The sequence below is a fragment of the Cyprinodon variegatus genome, unplaced genomic scaffold, assembly GCF_000732505.1.
Source record: "Cyprinodon variegatus isolate N-32 unplaced genomic scaffold, C_variegatus-1.0 Scaffold98, whole genome shotgun sequence".
Lineage (NCBI taxonomy): Eukaryota > Metazoa > Chordata > Actinopteri > Cyprinodontiformes > Cyprinodontidae > Cyprinodon > Cyprinodon variegatus.
Genome location: NW_015150551.1, coordinates 1,271,645 through 1,296,812, shown reverse-complemented (window position 1 = coordinate 1,296,812; position 25,168 = coordinate 1,271,645). Strand labels below are relative to the sequence as shown.

The window sequence follows — 25,168 nt, the reverse complement described above, 5'->3', positions numbered from 1 at the left end:
GATTCTGTCATGATGGGTTAAAGATGCAAGCCCATATGCAGAACACTATGGAGGCTGGGTAAAAGGTTAACAGAGTTTATTGAAGTTTCACAAAAACACAAGGTTATGTACTGGATCTGGAACTGGTCCGGGCTGGTTCACTGAAGTCTTGACTGGGACCAGAGACTGTTGATTTGCAGAGTTCACGAGGAGCTAAAGCGTCTAGCTTCAGACTTAGCATGGCAGACCTTGATCTGAGCTTCCAGCTCTTCACAGAGAACAGCAGGGGTAACCACATAGGAATCTTCAGGTTGATTACACATAGGAATCTTCAGGTTGGCTCACCAGCGCTGATTGGCAGGTTAAGCTCACCCAGAGCTTCAGGCTAGAGACAGGTTTCCTGTGAGGCAGCTCACCCGGAGCTTCAGACTAGCGACAGGTTGCCAAACTAAGATCAACACTGCGGCGTTGAAGCAAGGTCTGGCAGGTGCTTATAAAGGGAAGGTCTCCTGATGAGTAGATGCGTCTCAGGTGTGCTGGAAGATTCCAGCCCTAGGAGACCCACGGCGCACTCTGCTGGAGACAGAAGGTAGTTTCCAGATCCCAACAGTAACTCCAGTCCAAACAAAACAACCAAGAGCAGAAGAGGATCCTCGGCGCCCTCTGGTGGGCAAGCCTGAGGATCCCAACAAATACTCACTAGATGCTTTATCCTGGTCATCTCCTTGACTGCACCAAACTTCTTAACTCAGGTGTTGAAGTGAGACGCCTAGCCTCTTCTATGACAATTGGCTTGAGGAAAATTCAACTCTGAAACCTTTTACTCTAAAATATTAACTCTTTAATTTTTTCTATGTAGATTAGATAGATAGATAGATAGATAGATAGATAGATAGATAGATAGATAGATAGATAGATAGATAGATAGATAGATAGATAGATAGATACAGATAGATAGATAGATAGATACAGACAGACAGACAGACAGACAGACAGACAGACAGACAGACAGACAGATTCTCATTAAAGGTTGAGTCTAAGCAGGCATCCCCAACCTCGGTCCTCAAGGCCCCCTGTCCTGCAGGTTTTAGAGGTTTCTCTGCTTCAGCACAGCTGGTTATAATGATTGCAGGAGACCAAAAGCCTGTTAATCAGCTTTCAATTAAAATCAGCTGTGCTGGAGCAAGGAAACCTCTAAAACCTGCAGGACAGGGGGCCTTGAGGACCGAGTTTGGGGATGCCTGGTATAAAGTATTCCCTGTACAAAGGAGACAGAGATATACAGCGATATTTAGGAGTTTGCATGCTGGTGTAATGTGCAACAAGTCTGCACAAATGATCTCATGCCAGTTGCGAGCAGATTCAAAAGATTTACATGCAAAAATGTCTGATCAAAAACAGCCTGCGATTGCAAGAGAAACCAAAATATGGAATTCAGAGAGCAGTGTAAATCCATTCCCCTTCTAACTTGCCAAAACCATCCCTCCACCCATCAAACAGCAGCCGGCTCACTAACCATATCATGAGTTTATAATAATCCACATCACATCCAAGGCGAATGAGGTGGAATTAAAATCTAACCTAATTTGGGGAGATACACGGCTGTGTAAGTAGTAGGGTGTCCCATGAGATGGGGCTCCAATCGACAGAGCCGTGTGCTGCTCCGGTAGCATGCTCTGTGAGCGTGTAATGGTCTTAATCATCATTTAGCATGCCAGCCTCATCTACACTGTATCCTGCCAGTGATAAAATAGCAAAGCTGAGGGTGACAGAGAGAGTGCAATTTAATCGTCTAAGGATGTAAAAATTGTGGCACACACAGAGCAGCATAAGGTAACTTTAGAACAGCCTGAACTTATGTTGCAGCATACCTGGAGGTGCATGTGGGAAGATGCAGACACAAGAACACAGATGTTGGCAGGCTGCTGACTGACATCTCTCTCACTGAATTAGTCACGAAGAGTGATGTGTAACCAGCCGTGACACGTTCTGGCTGGGGAGATAGTCTAATTCACTTTGTTTAATTAGTCAAAAGTAGTAGAGCATTGGTTGCTCCCTCTCCCTAATCATGCACTTTTGGGTGTTTTAGCATCTGCACATCTGTGGCAAAACAGACCAGTAATCACACCTGCTGGAAGTTTCGGGGGCAAGATTTCAACTCGTATCCGTTACAACAAAGGGACGCTTCTACCATCATTTATCTTCCATCCATATCTTCACTGTGAATCCTTTGGATCATCTACAGATCACGTTTTTAATTGGAAAGTGCCTCCAATCCATAATGAGCCACAGTGGGCATGCTGGCTAATGAGTGACTGAAGCTTAGTGCTTTCTGCAGAGTGGAAGAAGAAAAGGAGGAAGCATTGCCTGTCCAATTTATTTAATCTTTATAAGGTAGGATTTAGCAAAACAACATCTAAAAGATCTTTTTATGTGACCTGTGCTGTTCTAATATTTTCTAAGTTGCTATTTAGATGTATCTGAATTTCCAAACAAGTATGTTTTTAAACTTTGGTGCACAGAATTTAAGAATGAACACAATCTTTTAAATCTATATTCTGAAAAATACATTTCAGAAAAAAAAAAAATCAAACATTCAGCCAATTTTAGGATTTTAAACCTTGAATTTAAAATACTTTCTTTCCATAGTAGCATCTGTCATATACCGCTCTATGGAAATAAATATAATTTATATAATTATATCCTTGGTACATTAGCAAGTCAGAATTTTTGGGTACTTACTCTGATCTTTTGTAGAGTTAAAATTTAACATTTTATATCAGATATTTTAGTTACATTTCTATGACATATCTTATGACCAGAATAGATTTTCAGCTGTATTTCCATGCCCATGTTTTTTGAACCATATTCTCACTCTAACAAAATTAGACTAAACAGCACAGATGGGTAATGAAGCTGAAGTGGTTCTCTGGCTGAGCTGTTGATTAAGTTCATAAAACTTAGAATCGAGTCAGACTCCACTCAAAATTTGATTTCTTTATACTCCGCTGATGATTTCATTAAAGAATTTGGGCTTGGCTTCAACTTCCACAAAACTGACTCACTCTGATTTGAACCCCACTTGATGTGAGGTCAAATAAATGATGTTTTCTGCCTGTTGTCAATCACTTATGCTGCATCTAAGGTGCTGTTTGCCTGCTTTTCTTCTACATCCTACGATGACAGCAACGAGTCCAAAGGTGGTAGAGAAGTCTTAACATCCTGTTGAAAGTTGAAAAGATAAACAAAAAGTCTCCTCACCCAAAAAACATGCAGGAGTCAGAATAGTTTTGAACAAAACTTTGATTAGGATTTTAATCCAAAAAAAGAGCCTCAAACCGGTTCTTAAATGTAACCTGAAGTTCATGCATGACATTATATATGGGATGCAAGAGCTGCCACGAAAGTCTGGCCATTGTGTTCGGTGATGGGCAAATGCAATAATTTAAGACAAGAGTGCCACTCTTTTAAAGTTCAAATGGTAATTGTTTAATTCTTAAAAAATTCTTTTCATTATTTTTACTTTCCAGTTTTTAACATATGTGCAAAATGCGATGTTTTAGTTAACACTTAGATTTAAAGTGTTATGCTAAAAAAATGTTTATTAATTTATTTTTCCATACACAAATTTGTAAGACACAATGAAACAGACGCATGGCATAAGATTTATGTTTCGATGAAATATATTTTTATTTATATGATCTGCTGTATTTTGCTGATAGTTATGGTTTTATTGAATTACCTAAATCCCCACATCCACAGGCAGGTTCACACAGCGAGATTTTAAAATAGTTGTGTGATTTTGAAAAACTTTAAAGACCCCAAACATGGAAATAAAATCCGGGGGACAGAACAGTTGTAGCTGTACAGTGTGCTGTTTTCAGCCACTTGACAAGCACAGCACAGCTACACAAGAGCTCACTATGATGCTTTTGACGTGCATCAAGCAAAGTATACAGACCCATCTGATGAGTAAGGGTTATTATCCTGGCTTTAGATGGTACGTTGTTGATGTTATCCCCAGCCATAGCTCCCTTAAGTTGCCCAATCAACCTGGAATTTCCTGCTGCTGTTAGTAGTGGCTGAATATTTTTTTGCTGAACATTTTTGACAGTCTAAGTGAACGTAGGTATTAATCATAAAAATGTTTTGCCATAGTAAGAAACATTTTAGTGAGGTAATCATAGAGTTCTTGGATATAGTGACTGCAGCTCCGGAATCAGCTGATTGGTTGATGTGCCGCATTGAGCTGCAATAGTTCCGATTTTCTCCTGCCTCCAGCCTTTGATTTGAATGCAATACAGGATATCGGGTCAAGAAAAATAAATATGTTGGATTTCCAAGAGTGCAGTGTCTCAGAAAGGTGAAAATCAGGGCAGAAATCAGGATGATTGTCCTGCTAAGACAGCTTTGACCAATTCTATTAAATTTAGTGTGCTTAAATTTGATAAAAATTACTGGAAATTAGAGAGGCAGCCACATCAATCCTTCCTTCAAAAAACTATAAATAAAGATAGATGATTTAAAGGAACAAACTTATGCTTAATAATCAAGTATTTGTAATTCAACCATGAAACTGGTAATGTCACAAGTTGTAATGGGCACACAGCTAGGTCGTTTTGTTTTGATTAAACCAAGAGCAAGAGCATCCAAGCAGGCAGATAGCATCAAAATCATGTCTTATAAAATCAACTTGTTCACCAAATAAACGTTGTACAGTTTTTTGTTTTTTGTTTTTAATGATTCTTGTTATTTTAATTATTTGACACCCTTTTATCATATACATATGATATTGAAAAAACAGCTTGTGCTGTTGTATCTGTTAACACAAAAACTAACCATCTCTTGATCCCATTGCAGACAGATGCAGCAACAGCAATGTGAATTTTATTTCATTATTTAATCAAAAATAATCCTAGCAGGCATGCAGCAGACTGCAGACCCATGCTTTGTATCAAACTCAAATTGGCTGAGGAGGACCATTTTAGATTTAAATCATTGTAGAGGGCTCTCTATATAATATTCAACCTGCACTGAATGTTACTGATTATATTAATAACAGGATTACATTTTTCGACAGTGAGGGGTCCTGCTTTCACTAAAAATAAATAAAGTCGTCGATAGACTTTCCAATTGAAATGTTTGTTGCAACTTGGCCTTTGTTAAGTAATTTAAGTAGAATATAATTTTTTGAGGAATATTAGTCATTTACACGTTTGAATCAGCCTTATTTATATGGTTTGGGAAATTAATGAGACCCCTAATCAGAGGTGATCTATATGGGAAGGCCCTTAAGCTGAAGAACATGATTGATTGGAGTTGTAGATAGTAGTGCACCAGAGGGATTCTGGATGAGAGAAATAAGTTCACAAGAAAATCTATATTTATAATGGTTAGGTATGTTTTCCCCATTTGTATGGAATAAAGTCATTATGGCCTCTTTGGGCAATAATAAATTAAATTGAATTGTCTGAGAAAGCAAGAAATTAGGAAAAACTCCCTCAGGTTTAGCTTTTTTTTTTTTTACTTTATGGACAATTTGTTCAAGTTAGGACAAAATCCCTGTTATCTCTCTTGAGGGATAATCACAGGAGTGATAAAGAACCTTGGATATGAGTGCCAAGTGCAGGCTTTGTGTACAGATTTGAGCTGTAACATTAAGTCAGCTAGGAGAAACATTTTAAAAGGTCTAGATGAAGGGATTCCCTGGTATGGTCCTTGATCTACCAAGTCAGAGCTCTCAAGGTACACAAGTGAGATAAGCTTCATCATGATCTTGAAGACTGCTTATCACATTTAATAGCGTAATCTTTCCAATAAAGATGCGTTTGGCTCTTGGTTCAGAAGCATCCAAGTTAGACTCAGATGTCAGATGTTGTTTAATGTGACCATGCAATCAGCAAACTTTCTTTCCTCTTGATCAAGACGCTTTATTTTCCAAAATCAAAACAAACTTAGATTTTCTTACCGCAACATGACGTGACAGGAAGATCATATCGGCTCATTTCGTTCCTTTTTTGCCACTCAAAAAAAACAACAATAATCAAAAGCGGTCAAAAACTATATGGCTGCGTTGACTGAATCCAAAAGCTCACCCGGCCCCAATAGCCAACTCCAATATAATCCAGGTTTTGCAGTCACCTGTCCATAATGAAGGGGAGGAGGCGAGAAACAGCGTAAATTATGAATGGCAGCAAAACACAACTAAACAAATTCATGATTTCATAATTAAGTCAGTCAACTTATACTTCTAACCAAAATATTTCATGTCCATACTGCATATATCATACCAAAACCAGACAAAAATAGTAAACTAGAAATAAATATTCAATCATAAATCAAGCATTTGGCTCCAACAACATTATATATAGTGTTTGATCACTTGATTGCTGGAAACAAGAATTAGCGCACCTGTTGGTTCTATTTAAGTTTCTTTACTTCTTTATATGTCTTATCCTGGTCATAGGGTGAGACATTAAACAATGTAAAGGGAATATCAATTTAAAGAAGTGTTCACTTTTTAGAATTTAAATCTATAATTTCTCTATTCTGAAAGGGAAAATCCTTATGTGCATTGTGAGAATGGGAAATTTTTTTTAACTGGTGTTAAACTTTTTGAAATATTCAAATGGTTTTTCCCCACTTTATTTTGGTGAAGAGTTTTTAATGTTGGGGGGGGGGGCTCCTTGCTATCACCCTAATCTTAAACTAAATGTCAGTTCAATCTGGAAAAACTTACAGGAAGAGAAAAGACAATTAGGAGAAATGTATTGATACAATTACTTTGTCGTTGAGCAAGCATGAAGCAACAGTGGAGAGGAAAAACTCCCCATTGGGAAGAAACCTCTGGCAGAACCAGGCTCAACATGGCGGTCTTCTGTCGGACCAGTTGAGATGAGACAAGGAACGCAGTAAGAGTCCAGGAGGAATGACACTGATGAAGTTTTAGCTACGATGGTGGAGGAGGGTTGGAGGTGTATGAAACTGTATCATCAGGAGCAGACAGGTGCATATCAGAGGCCTTTTTAGATTAACTTTGGATGCTGATTGGCTTTCGTTGAGGTGTTGTTCAAAACTGATTGGCTGTGTTGCAGGTGGATATAGGAGAGCAATCAGTTTCTTCAGTTGAACTTCCGCCTGGGCTCCACATTTAAGGCAGGGACTCTGACTGCACAACAAAGTATTTATATCACCCAGGAAGGAAAAAAAAAGGAAAAAGAAAGAAAACCACTTTTAATCCACTGTATGTGAAGCTGGGAACAACTTTAGGGGTTAAAAGTAGCCTATCAGGTATGTTTAAAAACACTTTGCCTGTAGGCTGCAGGTTAATACCATGGAGAGCTCCAAAACCCTAAAGACAATGCAAACAGCCTGCTGTAGAAAATAAACAGATTTATGCGCAAATGTCACATTTAATACACTTACAGCGCTCGCGCGTGAATTCATTATTAGACCATATGTTAATGCAGCTGCTTCTGTGTATTTCTGTGTGCGTGTGTGCTGAAGTGGGAGGGGGCAGGGGGTCTCTATATCTCTCTCTCTCTCTCTCCGCATAGTGGCGCTCTGAAGTACAACAACAATCGCTGTCCTGGAGTCTGGTGCGTGCTCGATGGGTCGGAGGAGGCTGTCTTTGCATTGTTCCTTCTGCAGTTTGATGCTGGCAGATATAGAGGTAGACCTGGTGATCTGGATGGGTGAAGGAAGGTCGCTCTGAACTTGTACCGATCCACATTCAGCCTTCAGCTGAGGTGCAGGGAATAAGGATAAACAGCATCCTGCAGGCATGGGAATATCTGGATGCCGTGGCGTAAATATTTGATATAACAGATAGAAAGAGGAGCGTATGATAAGGAGAGTGCAGACAGGAGACGTGGCTGGATCGATGGAGGCAGAGGAAACACATGGCTAGAGATGCTTTCTGCAAGAACGGGCTGGTGGTAAACGATCACACCTCGGGTCTTGCACAAACAGGTTGGTTTCACTTCGATCAAACTTCGTTTGATGCCAAAAATCGGAGCTGATAGAGATGCAGAAAATGAATTGAATTTGGCTGCATAGCGACGCGCCTGGTTTTCACTGGTTTATTTGGAACCTTCCAGGACTTTAGTCTGAAATAGAGGCTTTTCTATGAGCCCGAAGGTCATAACCTTCACTGAAAGGGATATCCCGTCTGGAAACATACTTAGATCTGTCCACAAATCTAGATTTATCATTCAAACATAAGCAGGGGGCGCAAAAGTTGGTTCCAAATTCTTGTAACTCTCAGTGCTGCAGGATAAACTGAAATAAATGATGAAATCTGTTCTTCCACACATTATTTTTCCTATTTCATTTATGTTGAAGTCTGTTTTGTATATGTAACATTGTTTTCTCTTAGATTCCATCATTTGTATCAGATTTAAATACAAAAGTATGCAATTCATTTCGTTTAACAGCATCTCTCACAATAATAAAAATGACATAATGCTCATAAAAAGCAAATAAGATAAACAGAAAAAAATAAAGCATACCTCAAACCAAACTAATATAGCCCTTTTGTTTGTTTGGCAAATTTTTTTATTATTATTATTATCTATTATTCAATTTATTTATTTAGTTTTTGAAAAATAAAAACATCAATTTCATCCAGAAGCAGTTTGCCATAAGCCATGGTAGGAGACACAAACATTTCTTTAAGAAAAAAGACCTTAGACTCGTTATCTTCAAGTATAACATCCCTAACTCACAGTTACAGACATACTTCTCAAGTTCTCTCACTAAGCCTAAACCATTCTGTAAGAAAAATGGAAGAGAATTTTAGCCTCCAAATGTGCAAAGCCTGAGTAGACATGAATTTAACTGATTTGTAACTTTATTGCCTTAGAGAGCTGTTTGGGTATTAATGTCATGATGGAAGCGGAATTTGTGAGGGTTGTACAGCCATGTCTGATCATGTAAAAACAATAATCCAAGATCAAGGCTGGTACTACATTTTTTTAAAATCCCTTTTAGTCTCATTATCTACATAAATTTAAACAGGTATTCAAACTCACTTGCCATATAATTCATTTCTTGATGCATCTGAAATATTAACAAACTCTTGTTTAGTTTTTAAGCTATAAAAATTTAAATTTTTGTTTGATCACTTGATGATATTTTCTTCAAAAAGTAGTGTGTAGACGGGAGGTTGTGCTTTTATTTGTTAGATACTTCATGTTTTCTGTCCTGTTTTGTTTGAAAAAATTGACTTAAAGGCAGAGCAGAGCTCAATTTAATGACAGAGATAAAGAAAACAAAAACGTTATGCCCAAGGAGCTCAAAACGGAAGAACAGGAACAGGATGCATGAAAAAGACAAGGAAAGGCAGGGGCAGCTGAAGAGACCAGCCATGAGCAATGATAACCAGGGAACTTATGTGCAGAGGGAAGTGAGGAAAAAGGCATGGCAAAAACAGGTGAGCGTAATTAGATAAGCTAAGACTAATGAAGGACAAAGACAAAGGAAGCTTAGGGGAAGAGAGAAATAAACAAGAGCTGTACAGACAAAAAACAAAGGGAAGGAATCTAGCAAATCTACACAGAATAAAGAAAGAAACCAAGAACTAGTCCTCGAAAAAATTTAATATTTAAATGTCAACAACTGGAGAACATATGCAGCAGAGAAAAACAAAAGAAACTCAGAACCTTAAACACATATCATCACAGCTTATTTTCAATGGTATTTTGGTTTTGGTCAACCACTTGTGATTGATTAATCATTTGATGCTTTTTGTGATTAATTAATTCTTATTTACATTTTAATATTCTTTCTTAATCAAATCAAGGGAAATAAACAAAACAAAAACTCTCCCAATCTTTTTAGGGGCAATAGAAGTTGCTAAGCTAGAAGGAGACGGCTTCAGGATTCATCTGTAGGATTAGGCTTTAGGATAGAATTGATTGATTTATAAACATTAAGATAATGAATAGAAGTTTAACCTTGCTACAAAACTAATGTTCTTCTAGGGAGTAGGTTGAAATACGGCTGCATCTAACACAACGGACAGCTGATCCCAGAGCTGTACCCTGAAATTGTATTACACATGAAGCAAGGCCTATATAGACTCTGAGCTGAATTCATTCCAAGTAGATGGAGAAACAGCTCAGTCTTGTTATTAAGGAAAATTAGTCCATCTTATCAGATTTTTTTATCTGTAATGAAATCACATTGTTTTAATGCGAGGAGTGCCAGTGGGTCCCTGCGACCGTGCCCCTGGATTAAAACTTTTGGTACTACTTAAATAAAAAATATGGACTCAATCATAATTAACTAATTTTACTGATAAATCCACATTTTCCTATGCATATAGAAATGACCTTACCTGTTTTCTCACTGTCTGACATTAAATCACACTAAACGTTTAGTTTAAGGTCTGTAAGAATGACCTGATAACCATCTTTCCATGTGATGCGTTCTAGTTTGTGAAGTGCACCAGTCCCTCCTGCAACAAAACATCCACACACCGTGGTTCTGCCACACCCTTTCATTGTATTTTGATTTCAGGTTTACAAGCTAGGGTTGAACGATTTTGCCAAAAATCAAAATTGCGATTTCTTTTAACCAAATTTGTGATGAAGTGCTAGCTTCTTGCAAGCATTGATCTAGCTGCAACTCTCACTAGCTTTCTGTGTGGGGGACAAACCAACTTTAAGTGTTTTACTGCCACACAAAGGTCTGGAGTGAGAAATTCTGAGTCTTAGTATGTTAAATATACATAATGTGATTAATATTGAATGCCTCTGTGATTGGAAATTTCGTTTTGTTCAATTGCAATTATATAGCCAATGCAATTAATTGCACCACCAATATTCCGTGCATACTGGCTTTTTATGTTGCTGCTGAAGTAATTGCTTCTTCCTTGCTGAGTGGCATTTCATCAAATGTTGGTTTACTTAAAACCGTCGCCGGTCGCCGGCGACCCAGTTGACCTTAAATAAGTAATAATTCAGAATGCATACAGTTCCACCGGTAAATTTTTTTACCAGCAGGTAGAGCGATTGCGCGCAGCTCCAAGCTGATATATTAAAATGCTCTTCAAAAAAGACCTATCATTTCCAGTGCAGGTTGGTCTGTGTTCTAGTAACCCAATTTTTATTTATATATTAGGAAACTAGAGGGTGTTAGCTTTTAAATAATGTATTGCAAATGTAAGTTGGGCTTACAGTTCGTAAGTTATTTGCTTTTCTATTTGGGTATGCAAAATAGGCGAGGATTACCCAAAATGAGGTGGATGTTAAGATGTTAGGAATTGCTAGTTCCGATAATCTCTTTTTAGTTTCAGTCAGAATTTTTCAATCAGTCAGGGATGACCTGAAAATTTGGGCCACTGAAAATCTACAGCCAAAAATTATAGAAAAGTGCATTTTAGCTTTTCGGCCGATAGACATTTAACTCCGAAACAACCCGGCGGAAACTTGTGATAATGTAATAAACAGCACATTCAGCACAAAGAAATGTTGTTGAGCGCGAAAAATGTAAAGCACTGAAGCAAGAGAGGACAGGTAGCGGAGCAAGATTTGTCAGACGTTGCACATCAGTCTCACTGCGTGCACATATCAGTGGCACGAAATGCCATAGAAGGTCCCAATCACCATTCTGAAGATGAGAAGGAAAGAAAGCTGGCATAAAACATGCCCACTACATCTGTGGAGGACTTGTTTAAAAAAGCAAGAAACATTCCCAGTAATTCTGCAAGTCCAAGGGCATAACAAGAAGATGTCAGGGGTAGGCCTAAAATGCATTTCAACAATATAACTTCATTTGGTTTTACGTTTTTTGTTTTTTGGCCTTGGTTTCCAAATTTTGCGTTTTCGGTTGTGACCAATTTCCATTGTGGTGCATTCCTGGTCCTTTTAAATCTGGGGTTGAAAAGCAACAACAAACAACAACAACGTGTTCATCTTTGAGCAAAAATTAATCTCTCTCCAGAACAGTATGATGGTTGAAGAATTTATGTTCACGTCTCTACCTTTAAACCCTGTAGCCCGTTCAGAACAATAGAACTAGACATCTATAGAAATACGGTTCTCCTGATTGCTTGACCAGTTTCTTTGAAAAGACAAAATAAAGCAGTATATCTAAGATGTTTATTAATATATATACAGAAAGGTGCCTCTATTTAACTCAAATGTTTATAAATTAACCAGCTTCATAAGTTATGCTCTACATCTCCTCATGAAAGTGTAAATATGTATATTGTAAGGGTAGATTCAGAAAATCATAGCAGACATTTGAACACTAAGAACACAAATTAAAAAGTTTTCTTAAAATTTTCTGATGTTTATGGCCCTCTCTCAGAAGTGTGAAACCACAGATGGATCCAATGTGTGATGGAGTTAAGAAAACTGAGTCCAATGATGCGACTGTGAACCCTCGGCCCCCTCCAGCTAAGATAGCTCGACTAGAACAATACAAGATGGGACCCTCAACTCCAGAAAGGGGGAGACAGGGGAGTCCTGCGCCCAAAAGTCCTTGCTCCACCCAGAAATCCACTACAGCAAGCTGGCACTCTAAAGGTACTGGGTCAGGATAAAAAAAACTGTCAGTAAGAAGAATAACTTTTAAATGATCAAATCTGACTCATTCTTGAAATAAATAAGTTCTCTTTGAATATATGAACTTCTCGTGATAAACCTGTTGTCTCTCTGGCACCCTAGGAACCCTTCTTCCTGTGTTCTGTGTGGTTGAGCACAGGGAAAGTTCTGTGGAAGCAGAGAAAAGAGACGACCACGCTGAGTTTGTCTTGGTCAAAAGAGATCTGTTATTCAATCAGCTGACCGAAATGGCTCTACTGACGCTGGGATACTCCCATAGCTCTGCTGCCCAGGCTAAAGGTAGGCAGCACAAAACACACCGAGCAGAAACAGACCTTTGCAACCTAAGATTTTATTGCTTTTGTGTGTTTAGGTCTAATTCAGGTCGGCAGGTGGAACCCAGTGCCTCTCTCCTCTGTGACTGATACTCCTGATGCTACGGTGGCTGATATGCTGCAGGATGTTCACCATGTTGTCACACTGAAGATACAGCTTAACAGGTAGAGAACAAGCATACATTTATATATTTTTTTATTGCAAAGTGCTAGTTTTATCTTTGGCTAAGGAGCATATAGATTAAAATAATCAAGCCCAGAGATACTTTGGACTTTATAGCAGTTAGCAATACCTTTGGCAGTGTGGGCAGGCAGCAAGTCCTGATGGAAAACCATACAGTGTAAAGTCAATAACCAAAGATTCAGCAAAATAATAGCTTTGTGTATATTAATTAGGGCTGCAACTAACAATTATTTTGCAAATCAATTAATCTATTTTTTATTTTTTCGATTAATAGATAGGGAAAGGTTCCTTAAGGAAGACTTTTTAAGAAATTAAACCAGGTGAAAATATTACTCTGACTTTTTTTTTTTTATCCAAAATGTTTAGATATATTTCTCTTATCATTTTGGTATATTTACTGCTCTAAATGGGTTGGTCTGTCAGCTAAAGATGTATTTTGTCAAAGGTTTAGAACAGGCAAGACAGACAGTGGAATATCTTAAAAATGCATTTATTCAAACACAGGTCTGCACTTCAGCAGCTGCAGTGGCTAGGGCATCTATCAGTTTTAACAGTTCAGCCCGTGTCCTGAGAACGAGGTAGGATCCAGCTGGCGGGCTGCCAACAAGATGCAGTGGGTGCCACCCAGAGAGTCCCAGATGCTGCAGCCCTGGAGAACATGCAAAGAGTCCAAACAGTCCAAAGACAGGTCAGACAAAAAGATCAGAACAAGAAGGCTCAGAGGTCCAGGAGTCTGAAGCCAGGTTAGGCAAACAGATCAGAACAGGAACTGGCTGGTTCAGAGGTCCAGGATTCCAAAGACATTTGAAGCAAACCATTCAGATGGGAACAGACAGGCTCAGTGGTTGAGAGGCAGAACAGGTCAGGATCAGGAAATCAGTAACACTAAGGGATGCTAAAAACCACTCGCTCCACTGGCACCAGAAAACGGGATAATCTGGCCCTGATAACTGGATGCAAGCACCTTAAACAGAGGTAGGAGCAGGTGGATCAAATGAGCTGTGATTAGGAGAGTTAGGGTAGAACCATTTTCCTAATCATGTCATCATACCCGTACACAGGCATGCATTTCTAATGTGTTGACAGGCAACAAACAGAGCTGTGACCAGATGGTCACTGCACAGATGTTGGACAGAAGGAGACAAAAATCTGATATTCATTCTCATAACGTATCAGTTTATTAGAAGATAGAAAATGTCAGCCATCACAGTTTCATGAAGAGTCAGATATTAAATCCCTGAAAATGTCATTGGGTGCCAGGGTGACAGAGATAGACTATAAGGCCTTGTTCGACTAACAGCCTGTTTAAATAAAAGCAAAAATTAAACTGCTATTGCATTACAATACTTTTAAGATTTTTTGTTACAGTATCTCTGCTGCTGCAGCTTTTTTTTTTTTTTAATCTCACCTTAAATTTCTAATAATGTGGTTGAAATCATACTTCTGTGTCTCTCACTATTAGGTCAGCAGTCATCCTCATCTCTTTGTTGACTTTAACATATAGCAGATGATTTAGAAAAACTTGAATAAATGTATTAAATGTTTTCATTTTCAAGGAAATTTAATGTTGGGATGTAATTAGCTGTAGGCCATCATTAATTTTCATCGAAATAAACACTAGGAATATTTTACTCTGTGCGTAATGAATATGTATGAGTTTCACTTTTTAGACTGAATTACTGAAGTGAATTAAAATTTGATGACAGTCAGATTTATTGAGATATTCTCGAATGATAAAGAGTTGATCACCCTCAACATCACATTATTTTTTTTCTCCTTATGAAACAAAAAAGAATTCTGTGAGAATTAAGACCATTTTTCACTCAATTCTCAATTCTTGCTATTGTTTTGGTCTAAAGCGTAACTCCACATTTGTAAGGATTATTGCATGAATAATTTGTGAATATATGGACAGACAGACAGACAGACAGACAGACAGACAGACAGACAGACAGACAGACAGATCCTTGGATTTAGACAGAAGTGAACAGTAGATATGGTTATATTATTTCCCATTTCTAAATTTTTATATGGACATGTATGTTCTCTATTGAGTTTGCAATAAGATAAATAAGCTGCCACAATTTTTAAAGTGGCAAGGACTCATATAAAGTAGTAGAAGTGAAAGGCTCACCTGTTTATTTAAGTAAAGACATGAGTGTGTAAATTGATTAATGACTGAATATAGTATAAAGCGCTTTGGTTAAGTCTCCTGACTTGAAAAAGCGCTATATAAGTTCAAGCCATTTAGAAGGCAAGGCCATTTAAAACAGAAACAGGAGAACTAGAAAGAAACTAACAGGAAATGATGCTATAGGTACATGGAAACAACTGTATGGATGGAATAAAACTGTCTAGCTGGGTGAGGCACTGAGATAAGGACATGAAAGAAAAGGACCAAAAAATAAGAAATGAACACAGAGGAAATAAATTCAAAAACAAAATGAATCTTAGAAAATAACATTAAACCCCCCAAACCTTCAAAAGAGAAATTTAACAAGTTTACAAGAAATGGAAAACAAAAAGTCATTTTATAGAAAACGAGTAAAACACACAACTTAATGTAATGTTATAACAGGCTGTCTAGAATAGAGCACTTAGATTCTGAGGGAGGTGCATCTATGTTGGTTGCAACTATGCAACCGACTATTCAAAGCTTTTCCTGCTGCTCTTTGTAATCTGGATAGAGAGAAAAAAAATGAAACCAGAAGGTTATAGAAGGAGAGCACACACGTCAGACAGACTCCCATTTAAATCTCAACAATGGGTTACATTACTAAATTTTCCTTTTGGGATTAATAAAGTATTTTTTAATTTAAATTGAATGGAATATAGCCTATTTCCAAAAAAGCTGTTATCCTGTAGGTGGAGTATCAATCAGAATGGAAAGTAGAGTGAAAAAAGGTTAATTGAATAGCCATATACTGACACATAAGGTATGGGGAAAATGCTGCATTCGATTTTTCTCACAAGTTAAAACTAAGATCTTTGGTTGACATCGCAGCTGAGTTATGCAAGTTTCAGATACAATTCGACATCAACATGTTTTTCCCCAATCTACATGGTTAATCTGTCAGAAGGAACCTTTACTCAATTTGTTCCTGATTATGTTTTATACACATTGAAATGTTTACTTTTAATTAACTTTATTCCATTGCAGTGTGCTTCTCTTTTTTTTTTCATGTAAATTTTGTCTTAATTCTGAAGTGTGCTCTCTAAATAAACTTGCCTTACCTTGGTAAAATTTCTTCAGTACACATCCAATTGTTTCTTTTTTCAAGCTCTTTTCCATAGCAGTTTTTTTTTTCTAAAGGCCCAGCAATAAAACTGTAAAGCAATGATTCCTTTAGTTGTTGCCTTTTCTTTTATCGTTTTTTAAGTTGTCCCAAACTGGAAGACTTGCCAGCTGAGCAGTGGAGTATCTCCAACGTGAGAAACGCTCTGAAGGAGCTTCTTAAGGACATGAATCAGAGCTCCCTGGCCAAAGAGTGTCCCCTTTCCCAGGTATGCCACACAAACCTGAATTAATCAACCACAAGTAATTAGACCTCTAAAACCCTCATTCTAGGTTGATTTTTGAAGTTTTGGTTTGTAAAATCATAATAAGGCATATTGGTATAAACACAGAAGACACACCCTAACTAAATAATAAAAAAGGACAAAATGAAAGGAACGTTTATGTGTTGCCTTTGGCCTTCATGTGCTGTGTGGGTTTGTGGGGCTGCATTTATAAGCTCATATGTGCTCCAGTAGATATGCAGGAAGCAGAGATGCTGAGGTTGATATGATGTGGGGGTAGGGCGCAGGAGAGAGCAACAGATAAAGAAAGATGACTATCTCTTAAAAAGCCATCTCTCTCTGGCTGCTCCCTATTTGTTTCTATTGACTGTAGGCCAGTCTGTCTGTCTGTGTGTCTTTTTAACCTCAAAATGTAGCTCCCGACTTTGTTTTCACCATTTAATACATCCTTCGATGTGTTGTTTAAAGACTACATGAATTTAATTAAACAGATCTCATTTTACCATTATCAAAGGAAGAAGAGTCCAGTTTTAAAAAATGGCATTCATTTTGTTCTGCAGCTTTAAAAGCTGCAGTAACTAACACCCGAATGTTAATTTGTGAGTTGCAGATTACAATAAACATGTAAAGGTCATATGTAAAATCAGATGTAAAGAATTCACAGAATAGTTCTTCCAGGAAAAGGTGCATCAGCTGCTAAAAGATAGAAATCGTCTCTGATGACCTCTAGTGTTTTGTTTGATTTTGCGCACATGCATGCTTGCATGCAGAGCTCCCGCACTGACACACTCATCTGTCTTTATTATGCTATTTACCTGGGGGTCTTTTTAATAACACGGATCTGAGTTCATTAATATCAGATGTGTGAGCAGCTGAGGCACTCAGGCCGCCCAAAATGTAATAAATACCTTTTGTTTTCTCCCCCCTCGTGTTTCAGGGAATGATATCATCTGTTGTAAATAGCACTTACTATGCAAATGTCTCCGCTGCCAAGTGCCACGAGTTTGGTCGCTGGTACAAGCACTTCAAAAGGTCCAAATGCCACAAAGGTAGGATTTTTAATCATTCCAATACAAATGAAATGGGAATTTCTACTCTTGATTTGTATTAAATTAATTAAAAAGATGTTATCTTTTGCAATAATCAAAATACGGTTTAACCTTTATGTTTCAGCGATATCAGGATTTTCTCTTGATGATTAATTTGAATTTATTTAAATTAAATAGTGGCATATACAAAATTTGGGAAATCTAAGTAGAAGTCTAAATCATATATGTCAATAAGTAAATGTTTAGTTGATAGAAAAAAAGTTAAAGCTTTGGAATAGGGTGTTTTAATTGAGCTATTTCCCTCCAAAACATGTTGGTTTTGTTTCAATAAGTGCTTTACATTCAAGACAGTGATTAGAAGGGAATTGGTGAGTTTAAAACCTTTAAAAACAATATTGACTTTTTACTTGTTTATTGCTATGTCCAACTATGTCCTCTAAATAGATGTTTTTAATGAGTAACAATTCCTTTTAACAATCTAATGTGTATTATGCATTTTGGGGAGCGTTTTCTTGTGTTTATGTTGAAGTAAGAGTGGAGGGTTTTCTTAAAAAAAAAAAAAAAAAAGGAACCGTAAAACCTTCCCTAATACAAAATAGAGAAAGATGTGATGATATTATTTCCTTACCCACAGGCTTGTACAAAATTCTCTATTATAGGCTTATAATGACATTTCTAGATCAACTTCTTAAACCGAAAATGTATTTCTTCCAAATAAAAAAAAAATGTAAATCTTCAAATGATTGAAACTGGAAATCAGCAACAGACTACCAGATAAGCTATAAGCCTTCCTATAGTCCTGGAAATTCCTAGACCTAAAAACAGTGGATGTGCATCTTTTTATAAGATTAAGTATTTATATCAGACATAAACAGCGATGCCCTGCTGAGGATCTTGATGTCACCCTGAGCAAGGCACAAAGAATCTGTCTAATAATGTTTCGCTTAAAAGACAAACAGAGTAAAGTATCAAGCAGAAGGTCAAGGTAAGAGGTCTGAGAGGGTAAGATGTGAAACCTTTAGCTTGTCAAAAATGCAATTCCTAAAAGCTGATAAATCCTATATAAATGAAAAAAATCCTGGTTAACTGGTGTGCAATGCAGAATACTATAATAAAAGAATAACACAAGAGATGAAGACACTAAATGTTTTGAAAAAAGACAAAGATTTCCATCTTTACTTCCTCAAATAGGTTTTACAAATAAAATAAAAAACATTTCTAGGTTTTACAAATAAAAAAAAAAAAACATTTTAAATAATCTGTAATCAGTTTAACTTGTTTCAGCCCGGGTTTGAAATGTCTATTTGTTGTTTCAGATTGGACTCTGGAAGACTTATGCAGAGAACCTTTTCAGGATAAAAAGCAAAGGAAAACATTTTTTCTATGTATCTTGGGTTTTCTTTAAGTTTATGATTTTAAGCATGATCATTTATAAAGTTTATTGAGATATTTTAGAATTTAAAAAATTATATCTGGGTGTACAATTGTAGAACTTGTATATAAAGGCAAACATTATATTTGAATCACAAATATTTCAAGCAAGCAATGCTTTCTCTTTTCTGTTTTTTTTATATATTTAGTCAGTAGACTAGCAGGTCTTCTTTAGTTTTTGTACAACAATTAATTTTTCTTTTTCTTCCACCAGACAGTGAGTGCTTTCCTGAGCAGTCCATAGAAATCACCCACACCCAGCAATCAATTCCAAGCAGCCCAGTGGATCAAAACTCCAACCTTCCTTTCCCAGTGGCCAACATCTGTGGACGGCCATCGCTTGGTCTTCACCCTCCTGGTTTGCCCCCCCAGCATCTCAGCTCCCAAATGGTGAACCAGCAGCTGATGATGACCCAGTTTCTTAACCAACAATATGCCGTCACCCGCATGCTGGCTGGCCAGGCTCTCTCCTCTTCACCACAGCAGTATCTCAACCACCCCCCTGTGGGAAGGCCTCCTGCCAAGACCTTTATTAAAGCTTCTGATTCTCAAGCATCACCGCAAGCACAGTGTGGTCCAGGGGGATGTCAAGCAATAATGACGCAAAATCAAACTGGAGCTACAGCGTCTTCTGTAGCACAGACCGACGTACCGAGTGATATCTACCAGAATGTGAGGGAGGAACTGAGGAGAGCGGGCATCTCCCAAGCCATCTTTGCACGAGTGGCCTTTAACAGAACCCAGGTATTGTAAGATGGATGTGAAGAATGAATGTTGACATTATTTGTTGTTTAGAGCTATTGGACAAAGTAAAATTTGTACTTTTCTTTATTTTGACTCATTGCATTCAATAAAAACTGTTTAGCTCTTTAAAAACAAATGCAGAGAGTACTGCACAACTTCCAACCTACCAATCAAGTTTGGCCGTCCGCCTAAGCTTAAAGGTTGGACAAAAATAAATATGTCAGAGAAGCAGCAAGGAGGACCATGATAACTACGGGGGTGTTGGAAAATCATTACTTGGTGGGAATAATCTAGGGCCATTTTATGAAAGAAAACCACCAAAACTCATATTCTCACTTTGCCACAAGCGAAAAGGGAACAGCAAAACATTGGGAAGGAGGTGCTCTGATTGGAAGAGACCAAATGTAAACTTTTTTGGCCTACATGTAACCCTTTATATGTTGTGGAATTATAACACTACCTATCACCCTAAGCCCAGCTGCCAAGATATGTATTAGGGATGTGTTTTGTCAAACAGTTAGGGTGTTTCACTTTAGCAAGAACACAGAAGTGAGAACCTGTGCCAAATGACAGGTAAGTTTGAAGTATAATGGAAAATAGGTTCAGTTCCAAGACGTGTAAATTTTACATCCCTTTCCTTCCTTTATGTTGCTCTGTCTCATGCAAGAACTATAAAACACATTGAGTTTTGTGGTTTTTCATGTTTCCATTCAAGCGTATGGCTACTTCTGCAAGGCTCTATACTTGGTCTCCTGTTGTTCTAGTAAAGGGTATGAAATCTTGGTTTGCACACTGGCCTTGCCTGTGCTGCTCTGACCCCCCTCCCTCTGTTACTGTGGTTCTGTGTACGCGTTTGTGCCAACTCTCTGCAGCACAAAGCTGGTGCCAGCAGAAAAGCAGCTGCTGGGCCAACTAATCACAACCCCTTAGAGAAATGTTGTCCCGCTCCCTACCTCCTGCTCAGTCTCACTGTCCTTGTATTATGCCACCTTTCTATCTGGGAAAAAAAAATCCCTCCCTGTTCTCTTTATTCAAAATCTCCCTCAAAAAATCCAACCTTTTTGTTTCATTTCCTGTCTTTCTTTGAGACCATCTTTTTATACTTCCTAACTGCATCAACAGAGTTGAAATATTAAATTGTTTACTATCTACCCCCATGTTTCCCTGTGGACATTGGTGCCACAAACATTAGGCATTATGCCAAAACCTCATGTCGTAGCAAAAAGAGCATTTTTCACAAGCATTTTTTAGACAATTCACACAAAGAACCTCTTCGATTTGGAGGCTTGGGATAGGTGGGGGTTTCCAATACTTATCCATTGTTTATAATTTTCTAATTTCACTTTTGTTAATTATTTAAAGCTACAGTGTGTAATAATTACAGGGATATACAGTCAGAAATGTAATATATTATACATAACTATGTTATTTATCATCATCTACGAGCTCAGCCTCTTAACCTTAATATTTGCGTTGCCTTAGAATTCGTTATTTATAATTACATAGGAGCTGGTCTCGCAGCCATGGAGGTAGACATCTTTGTGCTACGACAGCGCAGAGCCAACAAACTAGCGATGGCGAGATCGCCCATTACGCTCGAAAGTAACTACGGCAAGTTGAGAGAGATGAACTGAGATGGTACTGAACAATAGATGGCAGTATTATGCCTGAGAATACTATCTGTAAAATTATCTATGTAAACAAACCTCATCACTTGAGAAGGTAGGTGATGCGGACGTCGTGGAACACATTTTGTCCCGTAACGCTCGCCGTACTGTTGGGGGGGGGAGAAGCGATCGGGGGGAGATGTTCATGTTGCTGCAGTCTGCAGTCTGGACGTTAGATGTCGCTAAAAATGACACACTGTAGCTTTAAATGAACAGTCTGGTCACATTCAGAATAAAAAACTTCTGAAAGTAGTTTAAGTGTGAAATTATTACATACTTTTCAATAAATGGTAAATGTTTTTAATTAAGAGTAATTCAATTTGTATGTTCTTTAACCGGAGACGTCCAAGTTTGTCAAAGAACACTACTGTCACCTACCAGTTTGTGACGTCACGGTGCGGTATCGGCTGTTGAGCAAGTTCCACGGCCGTATCTGGCACAATGGGCTATTATCCATGATGGCAACACCAGTGCTCTATGCAGAGCAAAGAGTAACTTGTTTTTTCTCTGGCCAGAAGTTTGATGGCAAATCCTCCCTCTTCAAGTTGGCAATCTAACAACAAAACCATAGAGGATCATGAATTGCAAAGGTGAAATAGCCTATGTTTTTTTCACGTTTACCCAATGTATACAACATCAAACTGCCATGCACGTGAGCATTGTCAGTTTAATTATAGCTCTTGTTAATTTCAATGGTGAAGTCCTCTTGAAATCTTTATTAACTGTTGATTGCAGGAGTGTCTAGTAGTTCCCATTGATTTTGCTTGTAAAGCAGGGAGAATGGCGTTAGGCTTACTGCATCACTGACATCACTGCCTGAAGATGTCAGGAGTGAGGTGTTACTATATTTGGGCAAAAATGGCCGTTTCTGGACTCAGTGATTGCGACAAAATATATTGTTTTTGTTTTTTTTACTGATTAAGCTAAATTCATTAAATATCTGCGAACGTATTTGTTTTAGGTATACAAAATGACCCAATGGTTATTCCTTGCTGACCGGACTTATCCTTTAAAGATAACTTGCAGTTTAAGCATAGGTTTTCATAGATATAGTACTACACTTAGGATTGATTATGTCAAAGCTCTAAAATATTAAACTGAAAGATGTATTTGTGGAAACAGTCGATGTGTCATTATTGCAAGATTATAAACAGTTGGAAAGTTTATAACCTATATTGAACAAAACATGACATGTCTCATAGGAAAATGGTTATGGTGCAGGTTCAAAAGAATAAACCATATCCTGGATTACAACAAGGTTTATATTTTTGTCCATAATTGAACAATTACATTTTTGCTTTACCCTGCATTTCAAATGATACTATAACCATAAAGAAACAAAGACAACCTCAAATTGCCTAATGCTACCTAATTTGTATACAACTAGATTTGGATCAGAAGACTAAAATTCAACACGGTAAAATCCAAAATATGTTGTACCTCTGTCTGATTTAAACTTTTAATTATTTTCAATTGTTTTTATTTGTATTACTTATAGGGCTGACAGTGTTATTTTAGAATGGAATTTCATAATTGAAAAATTAACAGTTTTTTCTTTTGTCTTACATTTTAACAAATTTGACATGTTAAAAATAACTGAAGCCTTTTTCATTACATTGAGTTTATGGTGTGTGGAGTTAAATGCCAAACTAGTCTCCAAACATTCGTTAACTCACCTTTTTATCAACTTTACTATACAGTTTAATTTTACCATATGATCTCTTATTTTTTCTCTTATAGTTTTAGACGGCAGTCTAGTCACTTTTCTAACCCCAAAAATATCATCACAATTTTTAACCCAGTGTTAATGTTAGTGGTAAAAAGCCGCCTACATGTTTTCTTCTTTTTTTTTTAACAGGGTTTACTCTCAGAGATCTTGAGGAAGGAGGAGGATCCAAAACATGCCTCCCAATCTCTGCTGGTCAACCTCAGGGCCATGAACAGTTTCCTGCAGCTTCCCGAGGCTGAGAGAGAGCGCATGTACCAGGAAGAGAAGGAAAGAAGCATGACTGGTTTCCCACCCAACTGCAACACCACTCCCCCACGATCCACGCAGGTCAGCCAGGGTAGAGACTATCACAGATGAAAACAAAAGCCACTTTTACATGTATGCTTTGAAACTTTCCATGTTGTTTCCATGTTGCTTCTAAGAATATAAAATCTGCATATAACCCAGATAAATTATCAAAATACAGACTCAGACATTATGGGGAGATGAATCACAGGAGAATATATGGATAAAAAGGATAAATATGGCTACATTTTTTTTTTTTATCTACAAGTTACGTAAGTAAATGTTACTACCGGTAAGTAAATGTGAATAGCCACAGAGTCAGCAGCATGTTTTGATATGACGGACTGGGGATCATATCCTGAATACATCTGTCATGAAGTCTGTGTCAAGTCTGAGCGAGTTATCATGACTTAATGTTGAGATCCCTGAATAAGAGAGCAGCCACAATAAAACCACCATTTCTTTTTTTATAAATAAAGCACAAACACCATATTAATACAGGAAATATCAATTACTTTTTCCAGGAGAGAGTTGCATCAAAACCCAAATCCACTAAGCCAGGTTTAGTAAAGAAAAGGATCAAATTAGTTAACCACGTAGCAACAGCTCTGTCAATGTCTTCCTTCAGGAAAGAGACACGGCTAAACACAGAATCACTCAGTGATGTGCAGCTTGTACACCAAGAAACAACCAAAATATAAAGTTAAATAACAGAAATAGCCGCAAGCAATGCATAAATGGAGAGATAGTTACAGTAGTTTCATATCCCCTGTTGAGTGTAACAGCCTCACATTGCGTAAAATCTGTTTTATGGTAGTTTTACAATTAACAACATTCTATGTTCTCTCAACCAAACTCCCTGTTGTTTAATGTGCTCTGAAACACAATCCTAATTGAGATGCTTTTCGGTCTCTTATTAGGCGAGACTGTCACCGGTTACAGCTGAAAGAGGGTTGAGGACAGACAGTTGTGTTCTCAATGTCAACGCCTCTATCTATGAGGAGATCCAGCAGGAGATGAAGAGAGCTAAAGTGTCCCAAGCTCTTTTTGCAAAAGTTTCAGTCTCCAAAAGTCAGGTATGTGCTTCCTCGGTCATTGCAAATGAGAATTCATGAACTTGTCAAATCCCTAACTTGTGCATATTCGAGCCACTCATTTTCATTGCTTGATTAAATGTTTAAATTTGGCATTTTTTGATAACTACATGTTCTCATTTGAATCAGAAATAGCTAATGTGTGTGGAGAAAAGCCCAGATAATCATCCAGCAGCTGCGCTCTGTAGAGGACTATCGTCAGTGCATCAGACTGCTATTGTGTCCTAAATTATCACTTTAATAGTCAGCATACACACACTCACACTATTTATGCACACAGATGTACTGTAAGAAGGCACGCACTGACACACAGTTGCACAAACATGCACACTCACATAAATCCACTAATACTAACACACACACGGGCATGATTTGAGTGTTTATTGTTCTCATTTTTATGGCCGCCCCATAAGCTTGTTATTGCCTTTTGTTTTGAGGATAATTTCCCTTCATAGAAAGGGGGGATTTTTGCTTTCTGGTTTTACCTCCTTCTACAGCAGATTTACATTCTTTCTTTCTTTCTTTCTTTCTTTCTTTCTTTCTTTCTTTCTTTCTTTCTTTCTTTCTTTCTTTCTTTCTTTCTTTCTTTCTTTCTTTCTTT

The 25,168-nt window shown here is 37.6% G+C and overlaps 1 protein-coding gene across 2 annotated transcripts in view; it reads left to right on the top strand.

Annotated features, from left to right (window-relative positions):
- Window positions 1-7,588: 7,588 nt before the first annotated feature.
- Window positions 7,589-25,168, top strand: part of LOC107084324 (DNA-binding protein SATB1-like) — a 25,429-nt gene continuing 7,849 nt past the window's right edge. The window contains exons 1-9 of one of the 2 annotated variants that reach the window (XM_015374116.1): window positions 7,589-7,950; window positions 12,298-12,512; window positions 12,654-12,830; window positions 12,904-13,030; window positions 16,430-16,553; window positions 17,506-17,617; window positions 19,263-19,792; window positions 23,318-23,515; window positions 24,394-24,549. In XM_015374116.1, coding sequence (XP_015229602.1) covers window positions 12,311-12,512; window positions 12,654-12,830; window positions 12,904-13,030; window positions 16,430-16,553; window positions 17,506-17,617; window positions 19,263-19,792; window positions 23,318-23,515; window positions 24,394-24,549 — 1,626 coding nt within the window. In that variant the 5' untranslated portion in view covers window positions 7,589-7,950; window positions 12,298-12,310. Of the gene's footprint in view, window positions 7,951-12,294; window positions 12,513-12,653; window positions 12,831-12,903; window positions 13,031-16,429; window positions 16,554-17,505; window positions 17,618-19,262; window positions 19,793-23,317; window positions 23,516-24,393; window positions 24,550-25,168 lie in introns of both variants that reach the window. The other variant, XM_015374115.1, reaches the window with a different exon arrangement.